Raw genomic sequence first — 27,421 nt, 5'->3', positions numbered from 1 at the left:
ACTCCATGTGTAACTCTGTGTTGACTGTTCACTCTGCTATGCTTTATTTTGGCCAGGTCGCAGTTGCAAATGAGAACTTGTTCTCAACTAGCCTACCTGGTTAAATAAAGGTGAAATATATATATATTTTTTTTAAGTAACCAATAAATGAAATTACATTGAGCGCTATGGGTGTAGTACACAATTTAAGCCACTAGATATCGCCAGAGCTTAACTGTAAAGTAAACTGGTGCACAACTCGGAAGTTACAGCACTGAATCGAAACTTGCAAAGAATGCACAGACTGCAGTTGCATTTCCGCCGAAATCTTCCATGATTACCCGGTTCAGTGACGGAGAATAGGTGAGGTTGCCATCTGTTTTTTCGGGAAACATCAGCGAAATGTAGCAGATTGTGGATGCAAAGAGTTCAAATTTGTCCCTGTGACGAAAAACGAGACAGGTAGGTTACCTTTTATTCAAAACATCGAACCTTGAACTTAAGTTTTGGCAAGTTTGTTCCCCTATCCGTTTTTAAACACACACATTGTCTTTAGTAATGTGTAGTAAATCTATTTTTTTTATGACTAAACCCTGTCACAAAGCCCAGGGAGTGTACCTCACAACACCTCACAACACCTCACTGATCTCAGCTGTCCAGGACATTACAGTGTTTATCTTCGTTTTCAACAGATGTGTATCAACATCGATAGGCCCTACCATAGACCGTATGATCAGGGACAGTGGAATGTATCTACAGGTAGCCTATTATCTATTCACTTCACATTTTGGGAACTTGAACTTCTTTTTTCTCTCTCTTTTTTAGTGGGTGGATCAGCTTTAGTATTGCAGATAGATTATTGCTTCCTTCAATGTAATCGTCTGTATTTCCAATCCCCCATATATTTTGGGGTTAAATATATCTATCGATATACATACATAAACATACCTATATATATATATATGTATATAATATATATATATATATATATAATATATATATATACATATATATATGTAACAGTATAATTTTAAACCGTCCCCTCGCCCATACCCGGGCACGAACCAGGGACCTTCTGCACACATCAACAACAGTCACCCACGAAGCATCGTTACCCATCGCTCCACAAAAGCCGCGGCCCTTGCAGAGCAAGGGGAACTACTACTTCAAGGTCTCAGAGCAAGTGACGTAACCGATTGAAACGCTATTTAGCGCACACCGCTAACTAAGCTAGCCGTTTCACATCCGTTACACTCACCCCCCTTTTGATCTTCCTCCTTTTTCCACAGCAACCAGTAATCCGGGTCAACAGCATCAATGTAACAGTATAATTTTAAACCGTCCCCTCGCCCATACCCGGGCACGAACCAGGGACCTTCTGCACACATCAACAACAGTCACCCACGAAGCATCGTTACCCATCGCTCCACAAAAGCCGCGGCCCTTGCAGAGCAAGGGGAACTACTACTTCCAAGGTCTCAGAGCAAGTGACGTAACCGATTGAAACGCTATTTAGCGCACACCGCTAACTAAGCTAGCCGTTTCACATCCGTTACATATATATATACATATATATATATATATATATACATATATACATATATATATATACATATATACATATATATATACATATATACTTTATATGAACCCCACCCCTTGTTGTTTACCTTTCTGACCAGAGAGAAGAGTCCACATTACCTCTGACTTTATATGAACCCCACCCCTTGTTGTTTACTTTTCTGACCAGAGAGAAGTCCACATTACCTCTGACTTTATATGAACCCCACCCCTTGTTGTTTACCTTTCTGACCAGAGAGAAGAGTCCACATTACCTCTGACTTTATATGAACCCCACCCCTTGTTGTTTACTTTTCTGACCAGAGAGAAGTCCACATTACCTCTGACTTTATATGAACCCCACCCCTTGTTGTTTACCTTTCTGACCAGAGAGAAGTCCACATTACCTCTGACTTTATATGAACCCCACCCCTTGTTGTTTACCTTTCTGACCAGAGAGAAGTCCACATTACCTCTGACTTTATATGAACCCCACCCCTTGTTGTTTACCTTTCTGACCAGAGAGAAGAGTCCACATTACCTCCTACTTTATATGAACCCCACCCCTTCTTGTTTACCTTTCTGACCAGAGAGAAGTCCACATTACCTCTGACTTTATATGAACCCCACCCCTTGACTCTCCATTCCACACCAACATCCTGTGAATCGTTTTTATTCTGAATAGAAGGTATGTTTCAGTTCTTGACTCATGGCCTTCTGTATGTTCCCTACTGCAACCAATCAGACTTCTCCAGGCTGTAGATGACAGAGAGGATGACTGCGAGCACAGCCAACTACCTGTGGTCTTTGGGAGATGTGCTTGGTCAGGGGGCCACAGCCAGTGTCTACAAGGCCCGCAACAAGGTAGGACTCACCCTTACAAAAATAAGATTGTTGTGAGCTAGGTGCAGTGGGGCCGAGCTGTTTAGCAAAAAAATAATAATAATCATAATTGGGTTAATAAACATTTACATTTACATTTAAGTCATTTAGCAGATGCTCTTATCCAGAGCGACTTACAAATTGGTGCATTCACCTTATGACATCCAGTGGAACAGTCACTTTACAATAGTGCATCTAAATCTTAAAGGGGGGGAAGAGGGAATACTTATCCTATCCTAGGTATTCCTTAAAGAGGTGGGGTTTCAGGTGTCTCCGGAAGGTGGTGATTGACATACAATCAATTTTTTGCTTTCTTGAGTAAGGCAACTCCAAAATGCAGGTGTTTCACCGTAGCTCAGTGCTTTCTGTGGTGGTGGGGCAGCCAGCGGTAAATACGACGCGTAGGGGTAGGTAATGTTCTCTAGTTGTGCCATGATTGGCTCAGTGTTCTGTCACTCATGGGAACTCTAGGTCACTGGAAATTATATGGGTAGAGCTTGAAAATTCAAGCCCCTTCGGTGCTGCCATAGACTTACATTAAAAGTGCCCATCCAGGGCCTCCCGAGTGGCTCAGTAGTCTAAGGCACTGCATCACAGTGTCAAATCAAATCAAATTGTATTTGTCACATACACATGGTTAGCAGATGTTAATGCGAGTGTAGTGAAATGCTTGTGCTTCTAGTTCCGACTAGGCAGTAATATCTAACAAGTAATCTAACAATTTCACAACAACGACCTAATACACACAAGTGTTTTTTATATTTTTATTTCACCTTTATTTAAGTAGGCTAGTTGAGAACAAGTTCTCATTTACAACTGTGACCTGGCCAAGATAAAGCAAAGCAGTGTGACACAGACAGCAACACAGAGTTACACATGGAATAAACAATAAACAAGCCAATAACACAATAAACAAGTCAATGACACAGTAGAAAATAGAAAGTCTATATACAGTGTGTACAAAAGGCATGAGGAGGTAGGCAATAATAGGCAATAGGAGCAAGTAGTTCCAATTTAGCAGATTAACACTGGAGTGATAAATGAGCAGATGATGATATGCAGGTAGAGATACTGGTGTGCAAAAGAGCAGAAAAGTAAATAAAATAAAAACAGTATGGGGATGAGGTAGGTAGATTGGGTGGGCTATTTACAGATGGACTATGTACAGCTGCAGCGATCGGTTAGCTGCTCAGATAGTTGATGTTTAAAGTTGGTGAGGGAAATGAAAGTCTCCAACTTCAGCGATCTTTACAATTCGTTCCAGTCACTGGCAGCAAAGAACTGGAAGGTAAGGTGGCCAAATGAGGTGTTGTTATCGTGACCAGTGAACTGAGATAAGGCGGAGCTTTACCTAGCATAGAGTTATAGATGACCTGGAGCCAGTGGGTCTGGCGACGAACAAATAGTTATATGGACTAAGTCTGCCCTAACTCTCTCATTCATGTCTTAATCTAAATGATGGAGTGCCTCTTATCCGCTCGTCGTCCCCTTATATCATAGTTTGTACACCTCAATTGTCAGTAGAAACCACATGTGTTTAAGCAAGTCAGTCATATCAGCTATGTTTTTTAAAGGCAGTAAATGAGCCTGAATGAACTGTTTCTCTGCCAGACAAGGCTCTGCTGATAGCCAGGTGTAGCAGTGGTAAAGATTCACTCCATGTTGCTGAAAGGAAAGCTCAGCTGTCAGGCCAACTTTATGTAGGCCATCACAATTTGTGGGCACCGTTTGTGCCTTCATAGTGCAATGAATCTATTGTTTAGTGTTGTGTAGTGTTTTTGCTGGCATGCATATAAAACCTCACCCCTCCCCCCCCACCACCACCAAGACTTACATGCTAAAATCGCCACTGGCTAAATGCCAAAGTGATGCTCAGAGCCACATCGGGCACAGACAGTTGGTTCCCAGGGTCAACATTGAGAATCACTGAACCTGATATACGCTGTTGGGGTTCGTCCCTTGTTCCTTGTCAATCATTGGCTCATTGGTGAAATTAGCATTCAGACAATATCTTTAAGTAAATCAATCATTCATTTATTAATGCAATTGCATACAGAAGTTGACAACAGGAACATAGCACGCATGTTTCTGATTAAGTTCTGCAAAATATGAAAGGGTCCCAGTTGTTTTATTATGCTTGCAGTCAATCCTTAGTGATGTCACTGCCAATGTCATTACCTTCTACTCATGAGACCAAGCCCATGCCTACAAAGTCTCTTATCTCTTTCACTCCCCTGCAGAGTTCTGTGTCTCTGCATCTCTTTGACACATCTCTCAGACTGTTTTCATAAGAAGCAGAGACTAGAAAAGTACTGTGGAAAAATATTAAACTTTATAATGTATATATATTATTAACCTGTAGTCTAGAACCCTATAAATGTAAGGGGGAGGGGTCTTATAACCCTTCCCCTTCTATTAATACAACATAAGCATAATCAATTATTATAATACATCAAACATTCGGTACAGCCCCTATCATGACCCCAAGGTGATCCCAACAACGCTATATACCATTATACGCGTCAGCACCTCCCCACAAGCTACATTGTTACGCACATCAGCATACGCCCACACACACCAATTCAGTACATCAAAGAAAAATCTAACTAGATCAAAAACTTCAGAGTGAATGAGATGTCATCCACATCTAAACTTTGAGGTGTAGGCTACTTCTTACACGGAACATTTCTTCACTGTGATAACCTAGCTTGTCTATCATGGAGCCCAATGGTAACACTGTAAACTTATGACAACTACATAACAATGTCATACGACAAAAAAAGATGATAACTATAACTTTTTATAACTGTGTGTGTGTCCGTGTGTAGAGGACAGGGGAGCAGGTTGCGGTGAAGGTGTTTAACCATTTGAGCTACAGCCGTCCGTACGAGGTTCAGATGAGAGAGTTTGAAATGCTCAGGAGACTCGACCACAACAACATCGTCAAGCTCTTCTCTGTGGAGGAGGTGAGGAGGAGACGAGTTAAGGACGGGAGAGGGGAGAGTTGGGACGGGAAGGGGGAGGAGATAATGAGTGAGGAGAAGACTTATATTAGTCTGTATATAGTCTGCCGTTTCAACTCTCCCTTGTATTTATGTATTAACTCTCTCTGTCTCTCTTTCTCTCTAGCTGAGCAATAAACAAAAGGTGTTGGTGATGGAGTATTGTTCAGGAGGCAGTCTGCTCAGTCTGCTGGAAGAGCCAGAGAACACCTTCGGTCTGCATGAGACAGAGTTCCTCATAGTACTACAGTGTGTGGGTGTGTGAGGAGGGGTAGAGTGGTTAGGGGCCTGGGGATGAGGGGAGAAGTTAGTCATCGTCCCCCCCAATTAATGGAATGAACCATTCCTCCTATTTCTTCTAGTGCAAGGGATGAACCATCTGCGTGAGAAGGGGGTGGTGCACCGGGACATTAAGCCTGGGAACATCATGCGTCAGGTGGGAGAGGACGGGAGGTCCGTCTATAAGCTAACAGACTTCGGAGCGGCCAGAGAACTACACAATGAAGAGAAGTTTGTCTCCATCTACGGAACAGAGGAATACCTGGTGAGAGAGAGGGATAGGAGAGGAGTAGAGAGGAGAGGTAGTGGTGGAGAGAAGACAAGGAGGGTATGGAGAGGGAGGGGAGATTGAATGTTTTCTGGGATGTATGAGCCTGCAGTGTTTCATGTGCCTCAGCAGATAACATAAGTTATGGCAGGCTATGGTGTGTGTTATTGACCTTCTCTCTCTCTCTCTCTCTGTGTGTGTGTGTGTGTGTGTGTGTGTGTGTGTGTGTGTGTGTGTGTGTGTGTGTGTGTGTGTGTGTGTGTGTGTGTGTGTGTGTGTGTGTGTGTGTGTGTGTGTGTGTGTGTGTGTGTAGCACCCAGACATGTATGAGCGTGCAGTACTGCGTAGGCCCCAGCACAAGGCCTATGGTGTGAGTGTTGACCTGTGGAGTATTGGAGTGACGTTTTACCACGCTGCCGCCGGTTCTTTACCCTTCACACCCTACGGAGGACCCCGCAGGAACAAACCCACCATGTAAGTCTCTGTGGTGTGTTTCATAGATACAACAGTAAGTGTGCATGTAATTACTATGTTGAAATGGTCTAATAATTGCTCTTTTATTTCTTTGGGATTAGTCTAAACAAACACAGCAACAGCTGAAATAGGAGTGTAAAATAAAGTCTTCTCCTCTCTCTGCTCCCCCTCTTCCCCTGTCTGTGACGTGCAGGTTTAAGATCACCAAAGAGAAGCCAGTAGGGGCCATTGCTGGAGTTCAGAAGGTCAACGACGGACTTATAGAGTGGAGCTACCAGCTACCAAACAGCTGCCTGCTCTCAAAGTCAGTACCTTTGTGTTAGGATCCCCATTAGCCAACGCCAATAGAGACAGCTAGTCTTACTGGGGTCCGACATATTACAGACAAAAGACTTTACCATTTACAAACATTTCAAAACATTAACATGTAGTGTGTGTGTATTTGAGGGGTGGCACGTAGCCTAGTGGTTAGAGCGTTGGGTCAGTAACTTAAAGGTTACTGGATCAAATCCCCAAGCTGACAAGATAAAAATCTGTCGTTCTGCCCCTGAACAAGGCAGTTAACCCTCTGTTCCCCTGAACAAGGCAGTTAACCCTCTGTTCCCCTGAACAAGGCAGTTAACCCTCTGTTCCCCTGAACAAGGCAGTTAACCCACTGTTCCCCTGAACAAGGCAATTAACCCACTGTTCCCCTGAACAAGGCAGTTAACCCACTGTTCCCCTGAACAAGGCAGTTAACCCTCTGTTCCCCTGAACAAGGCAGTTAACCCACTGTTCCCCTGAACAAGGCAGTTAACCCTCTGTTCCCCTGAACAAGGCAGTTAACCCTCTGTTCCCCTGAACAAGGCAGTTAACCCTCTGTTCCCCTGAACAAGGCAGTTAACCCACTGTTCCCCTGAACAAGGCAGTTAACCCACTGTTCCCCTGAACAAGGCAGTTAACCCACTGTTCCCCTGAACAAGGCAGTTAACCCACTGTTCCCCTGAACGAGGCAGTTAACCCACTGTTCCCCTGAACGAGGCAGTTAACCTACTGTTCCCCTGAACGAGGCAGTTAACCCACTGTTCCCCTGAACGAGGCAGTTAACCCACTGTTCCCCGGATGCTGAAGACGTGGATGTCGATTAAGGCAGCCCCACACACCTCTCTGATTCAGAGGTTGTGCTAAATGCGGAAGACACGTTTCAGCTGAATGGATTCAGTTGGACAACTGACCCCTTTATTTGTATTTATTATGGATCCCCATTATCTGCTGCCAAGGCAAAATGAAGGCAGTTTATACCATTTTTAAAACATTACAATACATATTTTCACAACACATTGTGTGCCCTCAGACCCCTACTCTACAACCACATATCTACAACACAAAATCCTTATGTATGTGTGTAAAGCAGGGGGTGTATAGCAGGGGGTGTAAACTTGCTCCATTTCCACATGATTCATTACAAGATTTAGTAGAGGTTTAGGGTTTAGTGAATGATTTGTCCCAAATACAATGCTTTTAGTTTTTTATTTATTTAGAACTAACTTAGTCCTTGCCACCCATTCTGAAACTAATTGTAGCTCTTTGTTAAGTGTTGCAGTCATTTCAGTCGCTGCAGTAGCTGACATGTATAGTGTTGAGTCATTTCAGTCGCTGCAGTAGCTGACATGTATAGTGTTGCAGTCATTTCAGTCGCTGCAGTAGCTGACATGTATAGTGTTGAGTCATTTCAGTCGCTGCAGTAGCTGACATGTATAGTGTTGAGTCATTTCAGTCGCTGCAGTAGCTGACATGTATAGTGTTGAGTCATTTCAGTCGCTGCAGTAGCTGACATGTATAATGTTGAGTCATACATTTGAAGTTGGAAGTTTACATACACTTAGGTCATTAAAACTAGTTTTTCAAACACTCCACAGTTTTCTTTTAAACAAACTATAGTTTTGGCAAGTCGGTTGGGACATCTACTTTGTGTATGATACAAGTAATTTTTCCAACAATTGTTTACAGACAGATTATTTCACTGTATCACAATTCCAGTCGTCAGAAGTTTACATACACTAAGTTGACTGTGCATTTAAACAGCTTGGAAAATTCCAGAAAATGATGTCATGGCTTTGGAAGCTTCTGATAGGCTAATTGACATCATTTGAGTCAATTGGAGGTGTACCTGTGGATGTATTTCAAGGCCTACCTTCAAACTCAGTGCCTCTTTGCTTGACATCATGGGAAAATCAAAAGAAATCAGCCAAGACCTCAGAAAAAACATTGTAGACCTCCACAAGTCTGGCTCATCCTTGGGAGCAATTTCCAAACGCCTGAAGGTACCGCGTTCATCTGTACAAATAATAGTGCGCAAGTATAAACCCCATGGGACCACGCAGTCGTCATACCGCTCAGGAAGGAGACGCGTTCTGTCTCCTAGAGATTAACGTACTTAGGTGTGAAAAGTTCATATCAATCCCAGAACAACAGCAAAGGACCTTGTGAAGATGCTGGAGAAAACCGGTACAAAAGTATCTATATCCACAGTAAAACGAGTCCTATATCGACATAACCTGAAAGGCCGCTCAGCAAGGAAGAAGCCACTGCTCCAAAACCGCCATAAAAAAAGCCAGACTATGTTTTGCAACTGCACATGGGGACAAAGATCGTACCTTTTTGAGAAATATCCTCTGGTCTGATGAAACAAAAATATAACTTTTTGGCCATAATGACCATCGTCATGTTTGGAGGAAAATGGGGAGACTTGCAATCCGAAGAACACCATCCCAACTGTGAAGCACGGGGGTGGCAGCATCATGTTGTGGGGGTGCTTTGCTGCAGGAGGGACTGGTGCTCTTCACAAAATAGATGGCATCATGAGGAAGGAAAATTATGTGGATATATTGAAGCAACATCTCAAGACATCAGTCAGGAAGTTAAAGCTTGGTCGCAAATGGGTCTTCTAAATGGACAATGCAAGCATACTTCCAAGTTGTGGCCAAATGGCTTAAGGACAGCAAAGTCAAGGTATTGGAGGGGCCATCCCATGACCTCAATCCTATAGAAAATTTGTGGGCAGAACTGAAAAAGCATGTGCGAGCAAGGAGACCTACAAACCTGATTAATTTACACCAGCTCTGTCAAGAGGAATGGGCCAAAATTTTGGGTAGCCTTGTGGAAGGCTCCCCGAAACATTTGACCCAAATTAAACAATTTAAAGGCAATACTACCAAATACTAATTGAGTGTATGTAAACTTCTGACCCACTGGGAATGTGATGAATTTTTTAGCCAGGTAGGCTAGTTGAGAACAAGTTCTCATTTGCAACTGCGACCTTGCCAAGATAAAGCGTAGCAATTTGACACATACAACAACACAGAGTTACACATGGAATAAACAAAACATACAGTCAATAATACAGTAGAACAAAAGAAAACAAAAAGTATATATACAGTGAGTGCAAATGAGGTAAGTTAAGGAAATAAATAGGCCATGGTGGCCAAGTAATTACAATATAGCAATTAAACACTGGAATGGTAGATCGGCAGAAGATGAATGTGCAGGTAGAAATACTGGGGTGCAAAGGAGCAAAATAAATAAATACCAGTATGGGGATGAGGTAGGTAGATATATGGGCTGTTTACAGATGGGCTATGTACATGTGCAGTGATCTGTAAGCTGCTCTGACAGCTGGTGCTTAAAGCTAGTGAGGGAGATGTGAGTCTCCAGTTTCAGATATTTTATTGCAATTCGTTCCAGTCATGGGCAGCAGAGAACTGGAAGGAAAGATGACCAAAGGAGGATTTGGCTTTGGGGATGACCAGTGAGATATACAGTGCCTTGCGAAAGTATTCGGCCCCCTTGAACTTTTCGACCTTTTGCCACATTTCAGGCTTCAAACATAAAGATATAAAACTGTATTTTTTTGTGAAGAAACAACAACAAGTGGGACACAATCATGAAGTGGAACAACATTTATTGGATATTTAAAACTTTTTTAACAAATCAAAAACTGAAAAATTGGGATTTTAACAAAGCTAATCTGAAAACAAGACTCCCTAAATTTTATCAGCATATCGATTGCGCAACCAGGGGTGGTAAAACCTTGGATCATTGTTACTCTAACTTCCTCGACGCATATAAGGCCCTGCCCCGCCCCCCTTTCGGAAAAGCTGACCACGACTCCATTTTGTTGATCCCTGCCTACAGACAGAAACTTAAACAAGAGGCTCCCACGCTGAGGTCTGTCCAACGCTGGTCCGACCAAGCTGATTCCACACTCCAAGACTGCTTCCATCACGTGGACTGGGACATGTTTCGTATTGCGTCAGATAAAAATATTGACGAATACGCTGATTCGGTGTGCGAGTTCATTAGAACGTGCGTTGAAGATGTCGTTCCCATAGCAACGATAAAAACATTCCCTAACCAGACACTGTGGATTGATGGCAGCATTCGTGTGAAACTGAAAGCGCGAACCACTGATTTTAATCAGGGCAAGGTGTCTGGTAACATGACCGAATATAAACAATGCAGCTATTCCCTCCAAGGCTATTAAACAAGCTAAGCGTCAGTACAGAGACAAAGTAGAATCTCAATTCAACAGCTCAGACACAAGAGGCATGTGGCAGGGTCTACAGTCAATCACGGACTACAAGAAGAAACCCAGCCCAGTCACGGACCAGGATGTCTTGCTCCCAGGCAGACTAAATAACTTTTTTGCCCGCTTTGAGGACAATACAGTGCCACTGACACGGCCTGCAACGAAAACATGCGGTCTCTCCTTCACTGCAGCCGAGGTGAGTAAGACATTTAAACGTGTTAACCCTCGCAGGGCTGCAGGCCCAGACGGCATCCCCAGCCGCGCCCTCAGAGCATGCGCAGACCAGCTGGCCGGTGTGTTTACGGACATATTCAATCAATCCCTATCCCAGTCTGCTGTTCCCACATGCTTCAAGAGGGCCACCATTGTTCCTGTTCCCAAGAAAGCTAAGGTAACTGAGCTAAACGACTACCGCCCCGTAGCACTCACTTCCGTCATCATGAAGTGCTTTGAGAGACTAGTCAAGGACCATATCACCTCCACCCTACCTGACACCCTAGACCCACTCCAATTTGCTTACCGCCCAAATAGGTCCACAGACGACGCAATCTCAACCACACTGCACACTGCCCTAACCCACCTGGACAACAGGAATACCTATGTGAGAATGCTGTTCATCGACTACAGCTCGGCATTCAACACCATAGTACCCTCCAAGCTCGTCATCAAGCTCGAGACCCTGGGTCTCGACCCCACCCTGTGCAACTGGGTACTGGACTTCCTGATGGGCCGCCCCCAGGTGGTGAGGGTAGGCAACAACATCTCCTCCCCGCTGATCCTCAACACGGGGCCCCACAAGGGTGCGTTCTGAGCCCTCTCCTGTACTCCCTGTTCACCCACGGCCAGAAGTATACAGAATGGTGTCGTCTGCGTAGAGGTGGATCAGAGAATCACCAGCAGCAAGAGCAACATCATTGATGTATACAGAAAAGAGAGTCGATCTGAGAATTGAACCCTGTGGCACACCCGTAGAGACTGTCAGAGGTCCGGACAACAGTCCTCCGATTTTACACACTGAACTCTATCAGAGAAATAGTTGGTAAGCCAGGCGAGGCAATCATTTGAGAAACCAAGGCTGACGAGTCTGCCAATAAGAATGTTGTGATTGACAGAGTCGAAAGCCTTGGCCAGGTTGATGAATACGGCTGCACAGTAATGTCTCTTATCGATGGCGGTTATGATGTCATTTAGAACCTTGAGCGTGACTGAGGTGCACCCATGACCAGCTCTGAAACCAGATTGCATAGCGGAGAAGGTATGGTGGGATTTGAAATGGTCAGTAATCTGTTTGTTAACTTGGCTTTCGAAGACCTTAGAAAGACAGGGTAGGATAGATATAGGTCTGTAGCAGTTGGGGTCAGAGTGTCACCCCCTTTGAAGAGTGGGATGACCAATCTTTGGGAATCTCAGAAAGAGTGGTTGAACAGGCTAGTAATAGTGGTTGCAACAATTTCTGCAGATAATTTTAGAAAGAGAGGGTCCAGATTGTCTAGCCCGGCTGATTTGTAGGGGTCCAGATTTTGCAGCTCTTTCAGAACATCAGCTATCTGGATTTGGGTAAAGGTGAAATGGTGGGGACTTTGGTGGGTTCCTGTGGAGGGTGCCGAGCAGTTGACCGGTGTAGGGGTAGCCATGTGGAAAGCATGGCCAGCTGTAGAGAAATGCTTATTGAAATTCTCAATTATAGTGGATTTATCGGTGGTGACAGTGTTTCCTAGCCTCAGAGCAGTGGGCAGCTGGGAGGAGGTGTTCTTATTCTCCATGGACTTTACAGTGTCCCATAACTTTTTTGAGTTAGTACTACAGGATGCATATTTCTGTTTGAAAAAGCTTGCCTTAGCTTTTCTAACTGCCTGTGTATATTTGTTCCTAACTTCCCTGAAAAGTTGCATATCACGGGGGCTATTCGATGCTAATGCAGAACGTTGTTGTTTTTGTGCTGGTCAAGGGCAGACAGGTCTGGAGTGAACCAAGGACTATATCTATTCCTAGTTCTAAATTTTTTGAGAGGGGCATGCTTATTTAAGATGGTGAGGAAGGCACTTTTAAAGAATAGCCAGGCATCATCTACTGACGGGATGAGGTCAATGTCATTCCAGGATACCCCGGCCAGGTCGATTAGAAAGGCCTGCTCGCAGAAGTGTTTCAGGGAGCGTTTGACAGTGATGATGGGTGGTCGTTTGGTCACAGACCCATTACGGATGCAGGCAATGAGGCAGTGATCGCTGAGATCTTGATTGAAAACAGCAGAGGTGTATTTGGAGGGCGAATTAGTTAGGATGACTATGACTATGACGGTGCCCGTGTTTACTGATTTGGGGTTGTACCTGGTAGGTTCATTGATAATTTGTGTGAGATTGAGGGCATCAAGCTTAGTTTGTAAGATGGCCGGGGTGTTAAGCATGTCCCAGTTTAGGTCACCTAGTAGCACGAGCTCAGAAGATAGATGGGGTGCAATCAAATCACATATGGTATCGAGGGCACAGCTGGGGGCAGAGGGAGGTCTATAGCAAGCGGCAACAGTGAAAGACTTGTTTCTGGAAAGGTGAATTTTTAGAAGTAGAAGCTCAAATTGTTTGGGTCCAGACATAGTAATACAGAACTCTGCAGGCTATCTATCTTTGCAGTTGATTGCAACACTGCCCCCTTTGGCAGTTCTATCTTGGCGGAAAAAGTATATAGTATATAGTTAGCAATGGAGATTTCAGGGTTTTTGGTGGTTTTCCTAAGCCAGGATTCAGACACGACTAAGACATCCGGGTTGGCAGAGTGTGCTAAAGCAGTGAGTAAAACAAACTTAGGGAGTAGGCTTCTAATGTTAACAAGAAATAAATAAAACTGAAATAAATAATTCTCTCTACTATTATTCTGACATTTCACATTCCTAAAATAAAGTGGTGATCCTAACTGACCTAAGACAGGGACTTTCTACTAAGATTAAATGTCAGGAATTGTGAAAAACTGAGTTGAAATGTATTTGGCTAAGATGTATGTAAACTTCCGACTTCAACTGTACATAGACACACAGACTTTTCTCAAAGCCAGTGGCATGTCATTAGTAAATATTGAAAAAAGTAAGGGCCCTGCTTTATTTGTTTTTTGAAACCAGGTTTGCTGTTCACTTGCGCTATATAAAATGGAAGGGAGTTCCATGTACTCATGGCTCTGTATCACAGTTTTATAGTGTGGCTCTGTGTCACAGTTTTATATTGTTACCTTGAATTTGTTCTGGATCTGCGGACTGTGAAAAGGCTCCTGGCGTCATGTCTGGTGGGGTAAGTGTGTGTGTCAGTACTGTGTGTAAGTTGACTATGCAAACAATTTGGAATTTCCAACACATTGTTTCTTATTAAAACAAGGTGTCAGTCTTTCCTCAACTCTCAGCCAAGAGAGACTTGTCATAGCGCCTTTAATGAGTGTATCTGAAGTTGCAGTTTAACTCTCTCTCTTTCACTCTCTTTTGTATAGGGGTCTGAGGTGTCAGCTAGTCCCAGTGTTAGCTGGGATACTGGAGGCAGACCAGGAGAAGTGTTGGACATTCGACCAGTTCTTTTCTGCCACCACAGAGATACTACAGAGAGTCTCGGTCTATCTGTTCTCCCTGCAACAGGCCACAGCTCACCGCTTCTACATTCCCCACTACAACACGTGAGTCAAATACGCACACACACATACACACACAAACTTGCCAGTCTATACTCACACACACACCTGTTTTGACCTACATCCACCCTGCCCCCTTCCCACCACCTCTCCCGTCTCGCTCACCAGGGCGGCCATCTTCTGTGAGGAAGTAGCGTCTCAGACAGGGGTGGGGCTGGAGCAACAGCACTTCCTGTTCCTGGGACATGACCTTACCCTGAAGGGCTCTATGAAGGTGGTCAACTTCCCCTCCACCTCGCCCTCCCAGCCGCTACTTCTGCTTAGTCGCACTCCAGAGACACACGCTGGCCTCCCCTTTAGAGAACGTAAGACACACACACATAAACATTAAGAATACCTTCTCTTTCCATGACATAAACTGACCAGGTGAATCCAGGTGATATCTATGATCCCTTATTGATGTCACTTGTTAAATCCACGTCAATCAGTGTAGATGAAGGGGAGCAGACAGGTTAAAGAAGGATGTTTAAGCCTTGAGACAATTGAGATATGGATTGTGTGTGTGTGCCATTCAGAGAGTGAATGGTCAAGACAAAATATTTAAGTACCTATGAAATCAAATCAAATTTTATTTGTCACATACACGTGTTTAGCAGATGTTATTGCGGGTGTAGTGAAATGCTTGTGCTTCTAGTTCTGACAGTGCTGCAATATCTAACAATTAAAATCTAACAATACACCACAAATACCTAATACACACAAATCTAAGTAAAGGAATGGGATTAAGAATGTATAAATATATGGACGAGCAATGTCAGAGCGGCATAGTCTGAGAAACAGTAGAATAGTATAGAATACTGTATATACATATAAGACAAGTAATGCAAGATATGTAAACATGATTAAAGTGGCATTATTAAAGTGACAAGTGATCCATTTATTAAAGTGGCCAATGATTTCAAGTCTGTATGTAGATAGCAGCCTCTGAGTTAGTGATGGCTGTTTAACAGTCTGATGGCCTTAAGATAGCAGCTGTTTTTCAGTCTCTCGGTTCCGGCTTTGAAAAAAGTAAGGGCCCTAAACAGCTGCCCTGGGGAATTCCTGATTCTACCTGAATTATGTTGGAGAAGCTCCATTTAAGAGCTCCATTTAAGAACCTGTACTGACCTCGCCTTCTGGATGATAGCGGGGTGAACAGGCAGTGGCTCGGGTGGTTGTTGTCCTTGATTATCTTTTTATCTACAGGAGGGGGCTGAGCACGCACCCTTGTGGGGCCCCAGTGTTGAGGATCAGCGAAGTGTAGGTGTTGTTTCCTACCTTCACGACCTGGGGGACGGCCCATCAGGAAGTCCAGGACTCAATTGCACAGGGCAGGGTTCAGACCCAGGGTCTCAAGCTAATGATGAGCTATGGTGTTGAATGCTGAGTTTTAGTCAATGAACAGCATTCGTACATAGGTATTCCTCTTGTCCAGATGGGATAGGGCAGTGTGATAGTCATTTAGTTCAGTTACCTTAGCTTTCTTGAGAACAGGAACAATGGTGGCCATCATTAAGCATGTGGGGACAGCAGACTGGGATAGGGAGAGATGGAATATGTCCGTAAACACACCTTGCGAGGGTTAACACGTTTAAATGTCTTACTCACATCAGCCACGGAGAAGGAGAGCCCTCAGTCCTTGGTAGCGGGCCACGTCGGTGGCACTGTGTTATCCTCAAAGCGGACAAAGAACATGTTAAGCTTGTCTGGGATCAAGATGTCGGTGTCCGCGACGTTGCTGGTTTTCCATTTGTAGTCCATGATTGTCTGTAGACCCTGTCACGTGTCTTAGCCATTGAATTGCGACTCCACTTTGTCTCTATACTGATGTTTTGCCTGTTAGATTGCCTTACGGAGGGAATGACCGCTCTGTTTGTATTCTACCATATTCCCAGTCACCATTGCCATGGTTAAATGCGGTGGTTCGCACTTTCAGTTTAGCACGAATGCTGCTATCTAGCCACGGTTTCTGGTTAGGTTAGGTTTTAATAGACACAGTGGGTACAATATATCCTATACACTTCCTGATAAACTCAGTCACCGTCTCGTTTGACACGTCAATATTATTCTCTGAAGATACCCGGAACATATCCCAGTCCACGTGATCAAAACAATCTTGAAGAATGGATTCCTTGAATAGTCCTTAGCATGGGTACTTCCTATTTGAGTTTCTGCCTATAGGAAGGGGGGAAAATTGGAGTCATGGTCAGATTTGCCGAAAGGAGGGCGGGGGAGGGCCTTGTATGCATCCCGGAAGTTGGAGTAGTAATGGTTGAGTGTTTTTCTGGCGCGAGTGCTACAGTCGCTATGCTGATAGGATTTAGGAAGCCTTTTCCTCACATTTGTTTTGTTGAAATTCCCAGCTACAATAAATGTGGCCTCAGGATATTTGGTTTCCAGTTTGCATAAAGTCCAGTGAAGCTCCTTGAGGGCCGTCATGGTATTGGCTTGAGGGGGATATACATGGCTGTGACAATGACCAAAGATAATTATCTTGGGAGATAATACGGTCGGCATTTGATTGTGAGGTATTCTAGTTCGGATGAACAAAAGAACTTGAGTTCCTGTTATTACAATTACATGGGGTATGGTAGCATCCCTGTGGAACGCTATTGGCACCTTGTAGACTATTCCCCAACGAATTGAGGTTGTTCTGAAGCTGTCCTTAATGTTATGTACACTCGGTGTCAATGGGTATTGTTATTGATTTAATAAACTATAAATGATGTGTGTTTTGTCCTCTGTAGCTGAGATGCCCAACATCCCATCCCGGTTTGACATTATGGCAGACTATTCTTTCTCCAAGGTAAGTTAGTCATGACATGGGATCCAGCACTGTGTAACCCACTGGAAGAGACATTTAAAACTCTCAGCTGAATGGTCTGTTGATGGTTGTGTTTTTCTATGTAGTGAATCAGTCTCTTTACTCACCCCCCTCTTTTCTTCCCTCTCTCCCATTCTCCTCTGTCTAGTTGATAGTAGGAGTGGTCTATCAGTACCTGAGGATAGTGCGTTCCTTACACACACACAGAGAACTGTTCCTACATGGATACTACAGCTACATGTGAGACCCACACACACACCGTGAGAACAAACCAGCAACATCCCTTCGATCTGCCATGACCCATGCTCTCCCCTCTCTGTCTACCCAGGGAGAAGGTGGGTAGGGAGTGTGGTGACTCGCTGCTGACTATCAGCATGGTCAACATGAGACTGCACTCCTGCCTCAGTTCTGAGCACAGACTACACACCCTGTGAGTGACCGACAAGACCACATACACACGCCAACATACAAAATACTTACAATCTCAGTCATTGTCAAATTGTGAGCAGTGAATACTTAAAACCAGTTGTATCTTTACTTTAATTCACCTCTCACCCTCCCTCCTGTCTTCCTCACCTCTCACCCTCCCTCCCTCATGTCCTCCTCTCACCCACCCTCCCTCCTGTCTACCTCTCACCCTCCCTCCTGTCTTCCTCACCTCTCACCCTCCCTCCTGTCTACCTCTCAACCTCCCTCCTGTCTTCCTCACCTCTCACCCTCCCTCCTGTCCACCTCTCACCCTCCCTCCTGTCTACCTCTCACCCTCCCTCCCTCCTGTCTTCCTCACCTCTCACCCTCCCTCCTGTCCACCTCTCACCCTCCCTCCTGTCTACCTCTCACCCTCCCTCCCTCCTGTGCTCCTCTCACCCTCCATTCTGTCCTCCTCTCACCCTCCCTCCTGTCTTCCTCACCTCTCACCCTCCCTCCTCCCCCTCCCTCCTCATGTCCTCCTCTCACCCACCCTCCCTCCTGTCTACCTCTCACCCTCCCTCCTGTCTACCTCTCACCCTCCCTCCTGTCTTCCTCACCTCTCACCCTCCCTCCTGTCCACCTCTCACCCTCCCTCCTGTCTACCTCTCACCCTGCCTCCCTCCTGTGCTCCCTCTCACCCTCCATTCTGTCCTCCTCTCACCCTCCCTCCTGTCCTCCTCTCACCCTCCCTCCTGTCCACCTCTCACCCTCCCTCCCCCTCCTGTCCACCTCTCACCCTTCCTCATGTCCTCCTCTCCCTCATTTCCTCCCTCATGTCCTCCTCTCACCCACCCTCCCTCCTGTCTACCTCTCACCCTCCCTCCCTCCTGTGCTCCTCTCACCCTCCATCCTGTCCTCCTCTCACCCTCCCTCCCACCTGTCCTCCTCTCACCCTCCCTCCTGTCCTCCTCTCACCCTCCCTCCTGTCCACCTCTCACCCTCCTTCCTCCTGTCCACCTCTCACCCTCCTTCCTCCTGTCCACCTCTCACCCTCACTCCCTCCCTCCTCTCACCCTCCCTCCCACCTGTCCTCCTCTCACTCTCCCTCCTGTCCACCTCTCACCCTCCCTCCTGTCCACCTCTCACCCTCCCTCCTGTCCACCTCTCACCCTCCCTCCCTCCTGTCCACCTCTCACCCTCCCTCCCTGCTGTCCTCCTCTCATCCTCTCACCCTCCCTCCCTCATGTCCTTCTCCCTCCCTCATGTCCCCCTCTCACCCTCCCTCCCTCATGTCCTCCTCTCACCCTCTCTCCCTCCTGTCCACCTCTCACCCTCCCTCCCTCATGTCCTCCTCTCACCCTCCCTCCCTCCTGTCCTCCTCTCACCCGCCCTCCCTCCTGTCCTCCTCTCACCCTCCCTCATGTCCTTCTCCCTTCCCTCATGTCCACCTCTCACCCTCCCTCCTGTCCTCCTCTCACCCTCCCTCCCTCCTGTCCTCCTCTCACCCTCCCTCCCTCCTGTCCTCCTCTCATCCTCGCACCCTCTCTCCCTCATATCCACCTCTCACCCTCTCTCCCTCATGTCCTTCTCCCTCCCTCATGTCCTCCTCTCACCCTCCCTCCCTCATGTCCTCCTCTCACCCTCCCTCCCTCATGTCCTCCTCTCACCCTCCCTCCCTCATGTCCTCCTCCTACCCTCCCTCCCTCATGTCCTGGTCTCATCCTCTCCTCACACCCTCCCTCCCTCATGTCCTCCTCTCACCCTCCCTCCCTCCCTCATCCTCCTCTCACCTTTCCTCCCTCCTGTCCACCTCTCACCCTTCCTCCCTCCTGTCCACCTCTCACCCTCCCTCCCTCCTGTCCACCTCTCACCCTTCCTCCCTCCTGTCCACCTCTCACCCTCCCTCCCTCATGTCCTCCTCTCACCCTCCCTCCCTCCCTCCCTCATCCTCCTCTCACCTTTCCTCCCTCCTGTCCACCTCTCACCCTTCCTCCCTCCTGTCCACCTCTCACCCTCCCTCCCTCCTATCCACCTCTCACCCTCCCTCATGTCCACCTCTCACCCTCCCTCATGTCCTCCTTTCATACCCCCTCCCTCCTGTCCTCCTCTCACCCTCCCTCCCTCCTGTCCTCCTCTCACCCCTCCCTCCCTCCTATCCACCTCTCACCCTCCCTCATGTCCCCCTCTCACCCTCCCTCATGTCCTCCTCTCACCCCCCTCCCTCCTGTCCTCCTCTCACCCTCCCTCCCTCCTGTCCTCCTCTCACCCTCCCTCTTGTCCTCCTCTCACCCTCCCTCCCTCATGTCCACCTCTCACCCTCCCTCATGTCCTCCTCTCACCCTCCCTCCCTCCCTCATGTCCTCCTCTCACCCTCCCTCCCTCATGTCCTCCTCCTACCCTCCCTCCCTCATGTCCTGGTCTCATCCTCTCCTCACACCCTCCCTCCCTCATGTCCTCCTCTCACCCTCCCTCCCTCCCTCATCCTCCTCTCACCTTTCCTCCCTCCTGTCCACCTCTCACCCTTCCTCCCTCCTGTCCACCTCTCACCCTCCCTCCCTCCTGTCCACCTCTCACCCTTCCTTCCTCTTGTCCACCTCTCACCCTCCCTCCCTCCTATCCACCTCTCACCCTCCCTCATGTCCACCTCTCACCCTCCCTCATGTCCTCCTCTCATCCCCCCTCCCTCCTGTCCTCCTCTCACCCTCCCTCCCTCCTGTCCTCCTCTCACCCTCCCTCCCTCCTGTCCTCCTCTCACCCTGCCTCCCTCCTATCCACCTCTCACCCTCCCTCATGTCCACCTCTCACCCTCCCTCCTGTCCTCCTCTCACCCCCCCCTCCCTCCTGTCCTCCTCTCACCCTCCCTCCCTCCTGTCCTCCTCTCACCCTCCCTCTTGTCCTCCTCTCACCCTCCCTCCCTCATGTCCACCTCTCACCCTCCCTCATGTCCTCCTCTCACCCTCCCTCATGTCCTCCTCTCACCCTTCCTCCCTCCCTCATCCTCCTCTCACCCTTCCTCCCTCCTGTCCACCTCTCACCCTCCCTCCCTCCTGTCCACCTCTCACCCTTCCTCCCTCTTGTCCACCTCTCACCCTCCCTCCCTCCTATCCACCTCTCACCCTCCCTCATGTCCACCTCTCACCCTCCCTCATGTCCTCCTCTCACCCCCCCTCCCTCCTGTCCTCCTCTCACCCTCCCTCCCTCCTGTCCTCCTCTCACCCTCCCTCCCTCCTATCCACCTCTCACCCTCCCTCATGTCCACCTCTCACCCTCCCTCATGTCCACCTCTCACCCTCCCTCATGTCCTCCTCTCACCCCCCTCCCTCCTGTCCTCCTCTCACCCTCCCTCCCTCCTGTCCTCCTCTCACCCTCCCTCCCTCCTGTCCTCCTCTCACCCTCCCTCCTGTCCTCCTCTCACCCTCCCTCCCTCCTGTCCTCCTCTCACCCTCCCTCTTGTCCTCCTCTCACCCTCCCTCCCTCATGTCCACCTCTCACCCTCCCTCATGTCCTCCTCTCACCCTCCTGTCCTCCTCTCACCCTCCCTCCCTCTTGTCCACCTCTCACCCTCCCTCCCTCTTGTCCACCTCTCACCCTCCCTCCCTCCTGTCCACCTCTCACCCTCCCTCCCTCCTGTCTCCCTCCCTCCCTCCCTCCTGTCCACCTCTCACCCTCCCTCCCTCCTGTCCACCTCTCACCCTCCCTCCCTCCTGTCCACCTCTCACCCTCCCTCCCTCCTGTCCACCTCTCATACTCTCACCCTCCCTCCCTCATGTCCTCCTCTCACCCTCCCCCCTGTCCTCCTCATCCTCACCTCTCACCCTCCCCCCTGTCCTCCTCATCCTCACCTCTCACCCTCCCTCCTGTCCTCTCATCCTCTCTTCTTGCAGAAGAGAGTTCCCCCTGCAAGCCCCAGACTCCACTGACGACAGCAAGAAGCTGCGACTGGTGAGAGAAATGCTGTTGAAACTGACTGGGGAAGGGTGTTGGGTGGGAGGGAGGATCCTTGACACTGGCTGTGGCTGTCTCTTGAGGTTTGGGCTGGTGTTGTTTGTCCTTGTTCACTCCATGTAGATCAGGGAGAACCTGCCAGTGTACGCCGGAGCGATCCGGGAATTCCAGACCCGTCTAGAACACATGCATGTAGAACTGGCCAAACACTCTGAGAATCTGGCTGAGGACAACAGGTGAGACTTTCTTCATCATGTTTATGCCTGTTCCATCTTTATTCACATCTCTACAAGGGCTCGGGGCCAAGGGGTTGCAGTGTACATAGTTGGGGTTAAAATGGCATCTGGTGTGAACTCTGACCCCTCACCTCTACAGCATCCAGAAGATGGAGTTCCTCCTGGAGAAGATCATGGCCATCCACCAACAGTACCGCAAGGACCGACTGACTGGAAGTGTGTGTGTGTGTGTGTGTGTGTGTGTGTGTGTGTGTGTGTGTGTGTGTGTGTGTGTGTGTGTGTGTGTGTGTGTGTGTGTGTGTGTGTGTGTGTGTGTGTGTGTGTGTGTGTGTGTGTGTGTGTGTGTCTAACATGTGCCTCCTGTGTTTTGAGTGTTTAATAAATGTCTCCCTTGTGATTGTTCTAGAGCTTGCCTACAATGATGAGCAGATACACAAGTTTGAGAAGTGAGTATGTCAGCATTGTTTCTGAGATAAATGTGGTGTGTGTGTGTGTATCATATCCCTCTCTGTCTCGGCTAGGATCCACCTGTCGTCCCATATAAAGCGTGTGAAGGTTCTGTTTAGAGAGGAATGTCTACAGAAATATCGAGACCTGCTGGACTCTGCATCGACCTGGAGCAGGTTTGACACACACACATACACACACCTTTTAGTGATATCAACTCGCTCCTCACACTGTTGTGTTGTCAGTGTTCTCTCTTTGTGTGTTAATGTTCTTTATTTGTGTGTTGTCAGTGTTCTTTATTTGTGTGTTGTCAGTGTTCTTTATTTGTGTGTTGTCAGTGTTCTCTCTTTGTGTGTTGTCAGTGTTCTTTATTTGTGTGTTGTCAGTGTTCTCTCTTTGTGTGTTGTCAGTGTTCTTTATTTGTGTGTTGTCAGTGTTCTTTATTTGTGTGTTGTCAGTGTTCTTTATTTGTGTGTTGTCAGTGTTCTTTATTTGTGTGTTGTCAGTGTTCTTTATTTGTGTGTTGTCAGTGTTCTTTATTTGTGTGTTGTCAGTGTTCTTTATTTGTGTGTTGTCAGTGTTCTTTATTTGTGTGTTGTCAGTGTTCTCTCTTTGTGTGTTAATGTTCTTTATTTGTGTGTTGTCAGTGTTCTTTGTTTGTGTGTTGTCAGTGTTATTTATTTGTGTGTTGTCAGTGTTATTTATTTGTGTGTTGTCAGTGTTCTTTATTTGTGTGTTGTCAGTGTTATTTATTTGTGTGTGTTAGTGTTCTTCATGTGAGTGTTGTCAGTGTTCTTTATTTGTGTGTGTTAGTGTTCTTCATGTGAGTGTTGTCAGTGTTCTTTATTTGTGTGTTGTCAGTGTATTTATTTGTGTGTTGTCAGTGTTCTTTATTTGTGTGTTGTCAGTGTTCTTTATTTGTGTGTTGTCAGTGTTCTTTATTTGTGTGTTGTCAGTGTTCTTTATTTGTGTGTTGTCAGTGTTCTTTATTTGTGTGTTGTCAGTGTTCTCTCTTTGTGTGTTAATGTTCTTTATTTGTGTGTTGTCAGTGTTCTTTGTTTGTGTGTTGTCAGTGTTATTTATTTGTGTGTTGTCAGTGTTCTTTGTTTGTGTGTTGTCAGTGTTATTTATTTGTGTGTTGTCAGTGTTATTTATTTGTGTGTTGTCAGTGTTCTTTATTTGTGTGTTGTCAGTGTTCTTTGTTTGTGTGTTGTCAGTGTTATTTATTTGTGTGTTGTCAGTGTTATTTATTTGTGTGTTGTCAGTGTTCTTTATTTGTGTGTTGTCAGTGTTCTTTGTTTGTGTGTTGTCAGTGTTCTTTATTTGTGTGTTGTCAGTGTTCTTTATTTGTGTGTTGTCAGTGTTCTTTATTTGTGTGTTGTCAGTGTTCTTTATTTGTGTGTTGTCAGTGTTATTTATTTGTGTTATTTATTTGTGTGTTGTCAGTGTTATTTATTTGTGTGTTGTCAGTGTTCTTTATTTGTGTGTTGTCAGTGTTCTTTATTTGTGTGTTGTCAGTGTTCTTTATTTGTGTGTTGTCAGTGTTCTTTATTTGTGTGTTGTCAGTGTTCTTTATTTGTGTGTTGTCAGTGTTCTTTATTTGTGTGTTGTCAGTGTTCTTTATTGGTGTGTTGTCAGTGTTATTTATTTGTGTGTTGTCAGTGTTCTTTATTTGTGTGTTGTCAGTGTTCTTTATTTGTGTGTTGTTAGTGTTCTTTATTTGTGTGTTGTCAGTGTTCCTGTGTATGTTGTCAGTGTTCTTTATTTGTGTGTTGTCAGTGTTCTTTATTTGTGTGTTGTCAGTGTTCATGTGTGTGTTGTCAGTGTTCTTTATTTGTGTGTTGTCAGTGTTCTTTATTTGTGTGTTGTTAGTGTTCTTTATTTGTGTGTTGTCAGTGTTCATGTGTGTGTTGTCAGTGTTCATGTGTGTGTTGTCAGTGTTCTCTATTTGTGTGTTGTCAGTGTTCTTTATTTGTGTGTTGTCAGTGTTATTTATTTGTGTGTTGTCAGTGTTATTTATTTGTGTGTTGTCAGTGTTCTTTGTGTGTGTTAGTGTTCTTCATGTGGGTGTTGTCAGTGTTCTTTATTTGTGTGTTGTCAGTGTTCTTTATTTGTGTGTTGTCAGTGTTCATGTGTGTGTTGTCAGTGTTCTTTATTTATGTGTTGTCAGTGTTCTTTATTTGTGTGTTGTTAGTGTTCTTCATGTGTGTGTTGTCAGTGTTCATTTGTGTGTTGTCAGTGTTCTTTATTTGTGTGTTGTCAGTGTTCTTTATTTGTGTGTTGTTAGTGTTCTTTATTTGTGTGTTGTCAGTGTTCTTTATTTGTGTGTTTTCAGTGTTCTTTATTTGTGTGTTGTCAGTGTTCATGTGTGTGTTGTCAGTGTTCGTGTGTGTTGTCAGTGTTCGTGTGTGTGTTGTCAGTGTTCATGTGTGTGTTGTCAGTGTTCTTTATTTGTGTGTTGTCAGTGTTCATGTGTGTGTTGTCAGTGTTCGTGTGTGTTGTCAGTGTTCTTTATTTGTGTGTTGTCAGTGTTCTTTATTTGTGTGTTGTCAGTGTTCATGTGTGTGTTGTCAGTGTTCATGTGTGTGTTGTCAGTGTTCTTTATTTGTGTGTTGTCAGTGTTCTTTATTTGTGTGTTTTCAGTGTTCTTTATGTGTGTGTTTTCAGTGTTCTTTATTTGTGTGTTTTCAGTGTTCTCCGTGAGATGCAATGCAGGCTGTCAGACTTTGGCAATTTCTCCCAAGGGCTGATGGGGGACCTGGAGATGTGTGAGGAGCGCCAGAACAAGGTTTTCCCTGAACTATAACAATTGTTTAATAATAAATAAATACAAATATTAAAACAATATATTGATATAGAGAAATATAATAACTATATAATAATTAAGAACTGACTATAATAATTGTTTAACAATATTTTTTTATTTTATTAAAAACAAGATATTGATTGAAAAAATTGTTAACCTTTGACCTCTAAGCTCTAGCATCAACCCTACACCAATAAGCAGCTTTAAAGATAACACTGACCATTGTCCTGCTGTGCTCTCCTCAGTGCCTGGACAGAGTCCTGCTCAGAGTCCAGCCAGGACAGACAGGCCCAGGGGGTCAGGAGGCCACACCCAGGGACAAGGACCACATGGTCCTCAGGTGTGTGTGTGTGTGTGTGTGTGTGTGTGTGTGTGTGTGTGTGTGTGTGTGTGTGTGTGTGTGTGTGTGTGTGTGTGTGTGTGTGTGTGTGTGTGTGTGTGTGTGTGTGTGTGTGTGTGTGTGTGTGTGTGTGAGATGTGTGTGTGTGTGTGAGATGTGCTTGGCTGCATGTGTGTGTAAACCCCTGTGTTTAATCGGTGTGTGTCCAGGATGCAACAGCTAAAGGAGGAGATGGAGATAGTGGTGAGAGAGTTGCAATCCAACAACAACATCATTGAGAGGTCAGTGGCATTAACCTCCTAACCTTATCCCAAAACCCTAACCTTTGCCCCTAACCTTAGTTCCTAACCTCCTAATATTAGCCCCTAACCTCCTAATCTTAACCTTAGCCCCTAACACTAATTTCCTAACTTTAGCCCCTAACCTCCTAACCTTAGCCCCTAATCCTAACCTCTAACCTCCTAACGTTAACCTCTAACCCCCTAACCTTAGCCCCTAACCTTAGCCCTTATCCTCCTAACCTCTAGTCTCCTAACCTCTAACCTTACTTTCCTAATCTCCAACCTTCTAACCTAACCTTAACCTCTGATCTTCTAGCCCTTATCTCCTAACCTCTAACCTTAACCTCCTAACCTCTAATCACCTAACCTTAAACTCTAACCCTTAATTCTAACTATAACCCTAACCTCCTATCAGTGCCAAATCTCACACAGTTGGCCCCTCAAGTGTTTTATCTGAAGGACAAACTGTAGCATTGATTATGTCCCAAAATATGTCTCAAATGGCACCCTATTCCCTATATAGTGCACTACTTTAGACCAGAGCCCTATTCCCTATATAGTGCACTACTTTAGACCAGAGCCCTATTCCCTATATAGTGCACTACTTTAGACCAGAGCCCTATTCCCTATATAGTGCACTACTTTAGACCAGAGCCCTATTCCCTATATAGTGCACTACTTTAGACCAGAGCCCTATTCCCTATATAGTGCACTACTTTAGACCAGAGCCCTATTCCCTATATAGTGCACTACTTTAGACCAGAGCCCTATTCCCTATATAGTGCACTACTTTAGACCAGAGCCCTATTCCCTATATAGTGCACTACTTTAGACCAGAGCCCTATTCCCTATATAGTGCACTACTTTAGACCAGAGCCCTATTCCCTATATAGTGCACTACTTTAGACCAGAGCCCTATTCCCTATATAGTGCACTACTTTAGACCAGAGCCCTATTCCCTATATAGTGCACTACTTTAGACCAGAGCCCTATTCCCTATATAGTGCACTACTTTAGACCAGAGCCCTATTCCCTATATAGTGCACTACTTTAGACCAGAGCCCTATTCCCTATATAGTGCACTACTTTAGACCAGAGCCCTATTCCCTATATAGTGCACTACTTTAGACCAGAGCCCTATTCCCTATATAGTGCACTACTTTAGACCAGAGCCCTATTCCCTATATAGTGCACTACTTTTGACCAGGGCCCAACCTTGTGAACTATAAAGGGAATAGGGTGCCCTTATGGGACACGCTTTATTAAGACCTGAATCTTTCTCTTCTGCAGTCTGGGAGCTGTAACCTCTGCAACTATGCTGGAGCCTGATCTACCCAGACCCATCGGACTGTGACCAGACAACCACACACACACACACTCAGACAGACAGATTAACAGTCAGACAGACGGACGGACGGACGGACGAACAGACAGATGAACAGACAGATGAACAGACAGATGAACAGACAGATAGACAG

General features: G+C 45.9%; 1 protein-coding gene across 4 annotated transcripts; it reads left to right on the top strand.

Annotated features, from left to right (window-relative positions):
• Window positions 1-282: 282 nt before the first annotated feature.
• On the top strand, window positions 283-27,421 carry LOC124003990 (inhibitor of nuclear factor kappa-B kinase subunit epsilon-like). Of its 4 annotated transcripts, XM_046312705.1 has the most exons (22): window positions 283-441; window positions 672-738; window positions 2,285-2,403; window positions 5,250-5,387; window positions 5,551-5,680; window positions 5,786-5,967; window positions 6,284-6,444; window positions 6,638-6,748; window positions 14,480-14,659; window positions 14,783-14,979; window positions 17,401-17,459; window positions 17,626-17,717; window positions 17,806-17,907; window positions 21,773-21,830; window positions 21,957-22,069; window positions 22,209-22,285; window positions 22,476-22,515; window positions 22,591-22,692; window positions 25,208-25,304; window positions 25,568-25,662; window positions 25,872-25,943; window positions 27,234-27,421. In XM_046312705.1, exons 3-22 carry the CDS (start codon window positions 2,302-2,304, stop codon window positions 27,295-27,297), a joined length of 2,172 nt encoding a protein of 723 aa, XP_046168661.1. In that variant the 5' UTR covers window positions 283-441; window positions 672-738; window positions 2,285-2,301; the 3' UTR covers window positions 27,298-27,421. The 4 variants fall into 4 exon arrangements, with proteins under 4 accessions (XP_046168661.1, XP_046168663.1, XP_046168660.1 ...); XM_046312707.1 differs by lacking the exon at window positions 672-738 and having other exon boundaries at window positions 5,551-5,638; XM_046312704.1 differs by lacking the exon at window positions 672-738.

This window comes from Oncorhynchus gorbuscha, linkage group LG18, assembly GCF_021184085.1.
Source record: "Oncorhynchus gorbuscha isolate QuinsamMale2020 ecotype Even-year linkage group LG18, OgorEven_v1.0, whole genome shotgun sequence".
Taxonomy (NCBI): domain Eukaryota; kingdom Metazoa; phylum Chordata; class Actinopteri; order Salmoniformes; family Salmonidae; genus Oncorhynchus; species Oncorhynchus gorbuscha.
The sequence above is the reverse complement of the archived record's forward strand: the minus strand, read 5'-3'. Positions and strand labels throughout refer to the sequence as shown.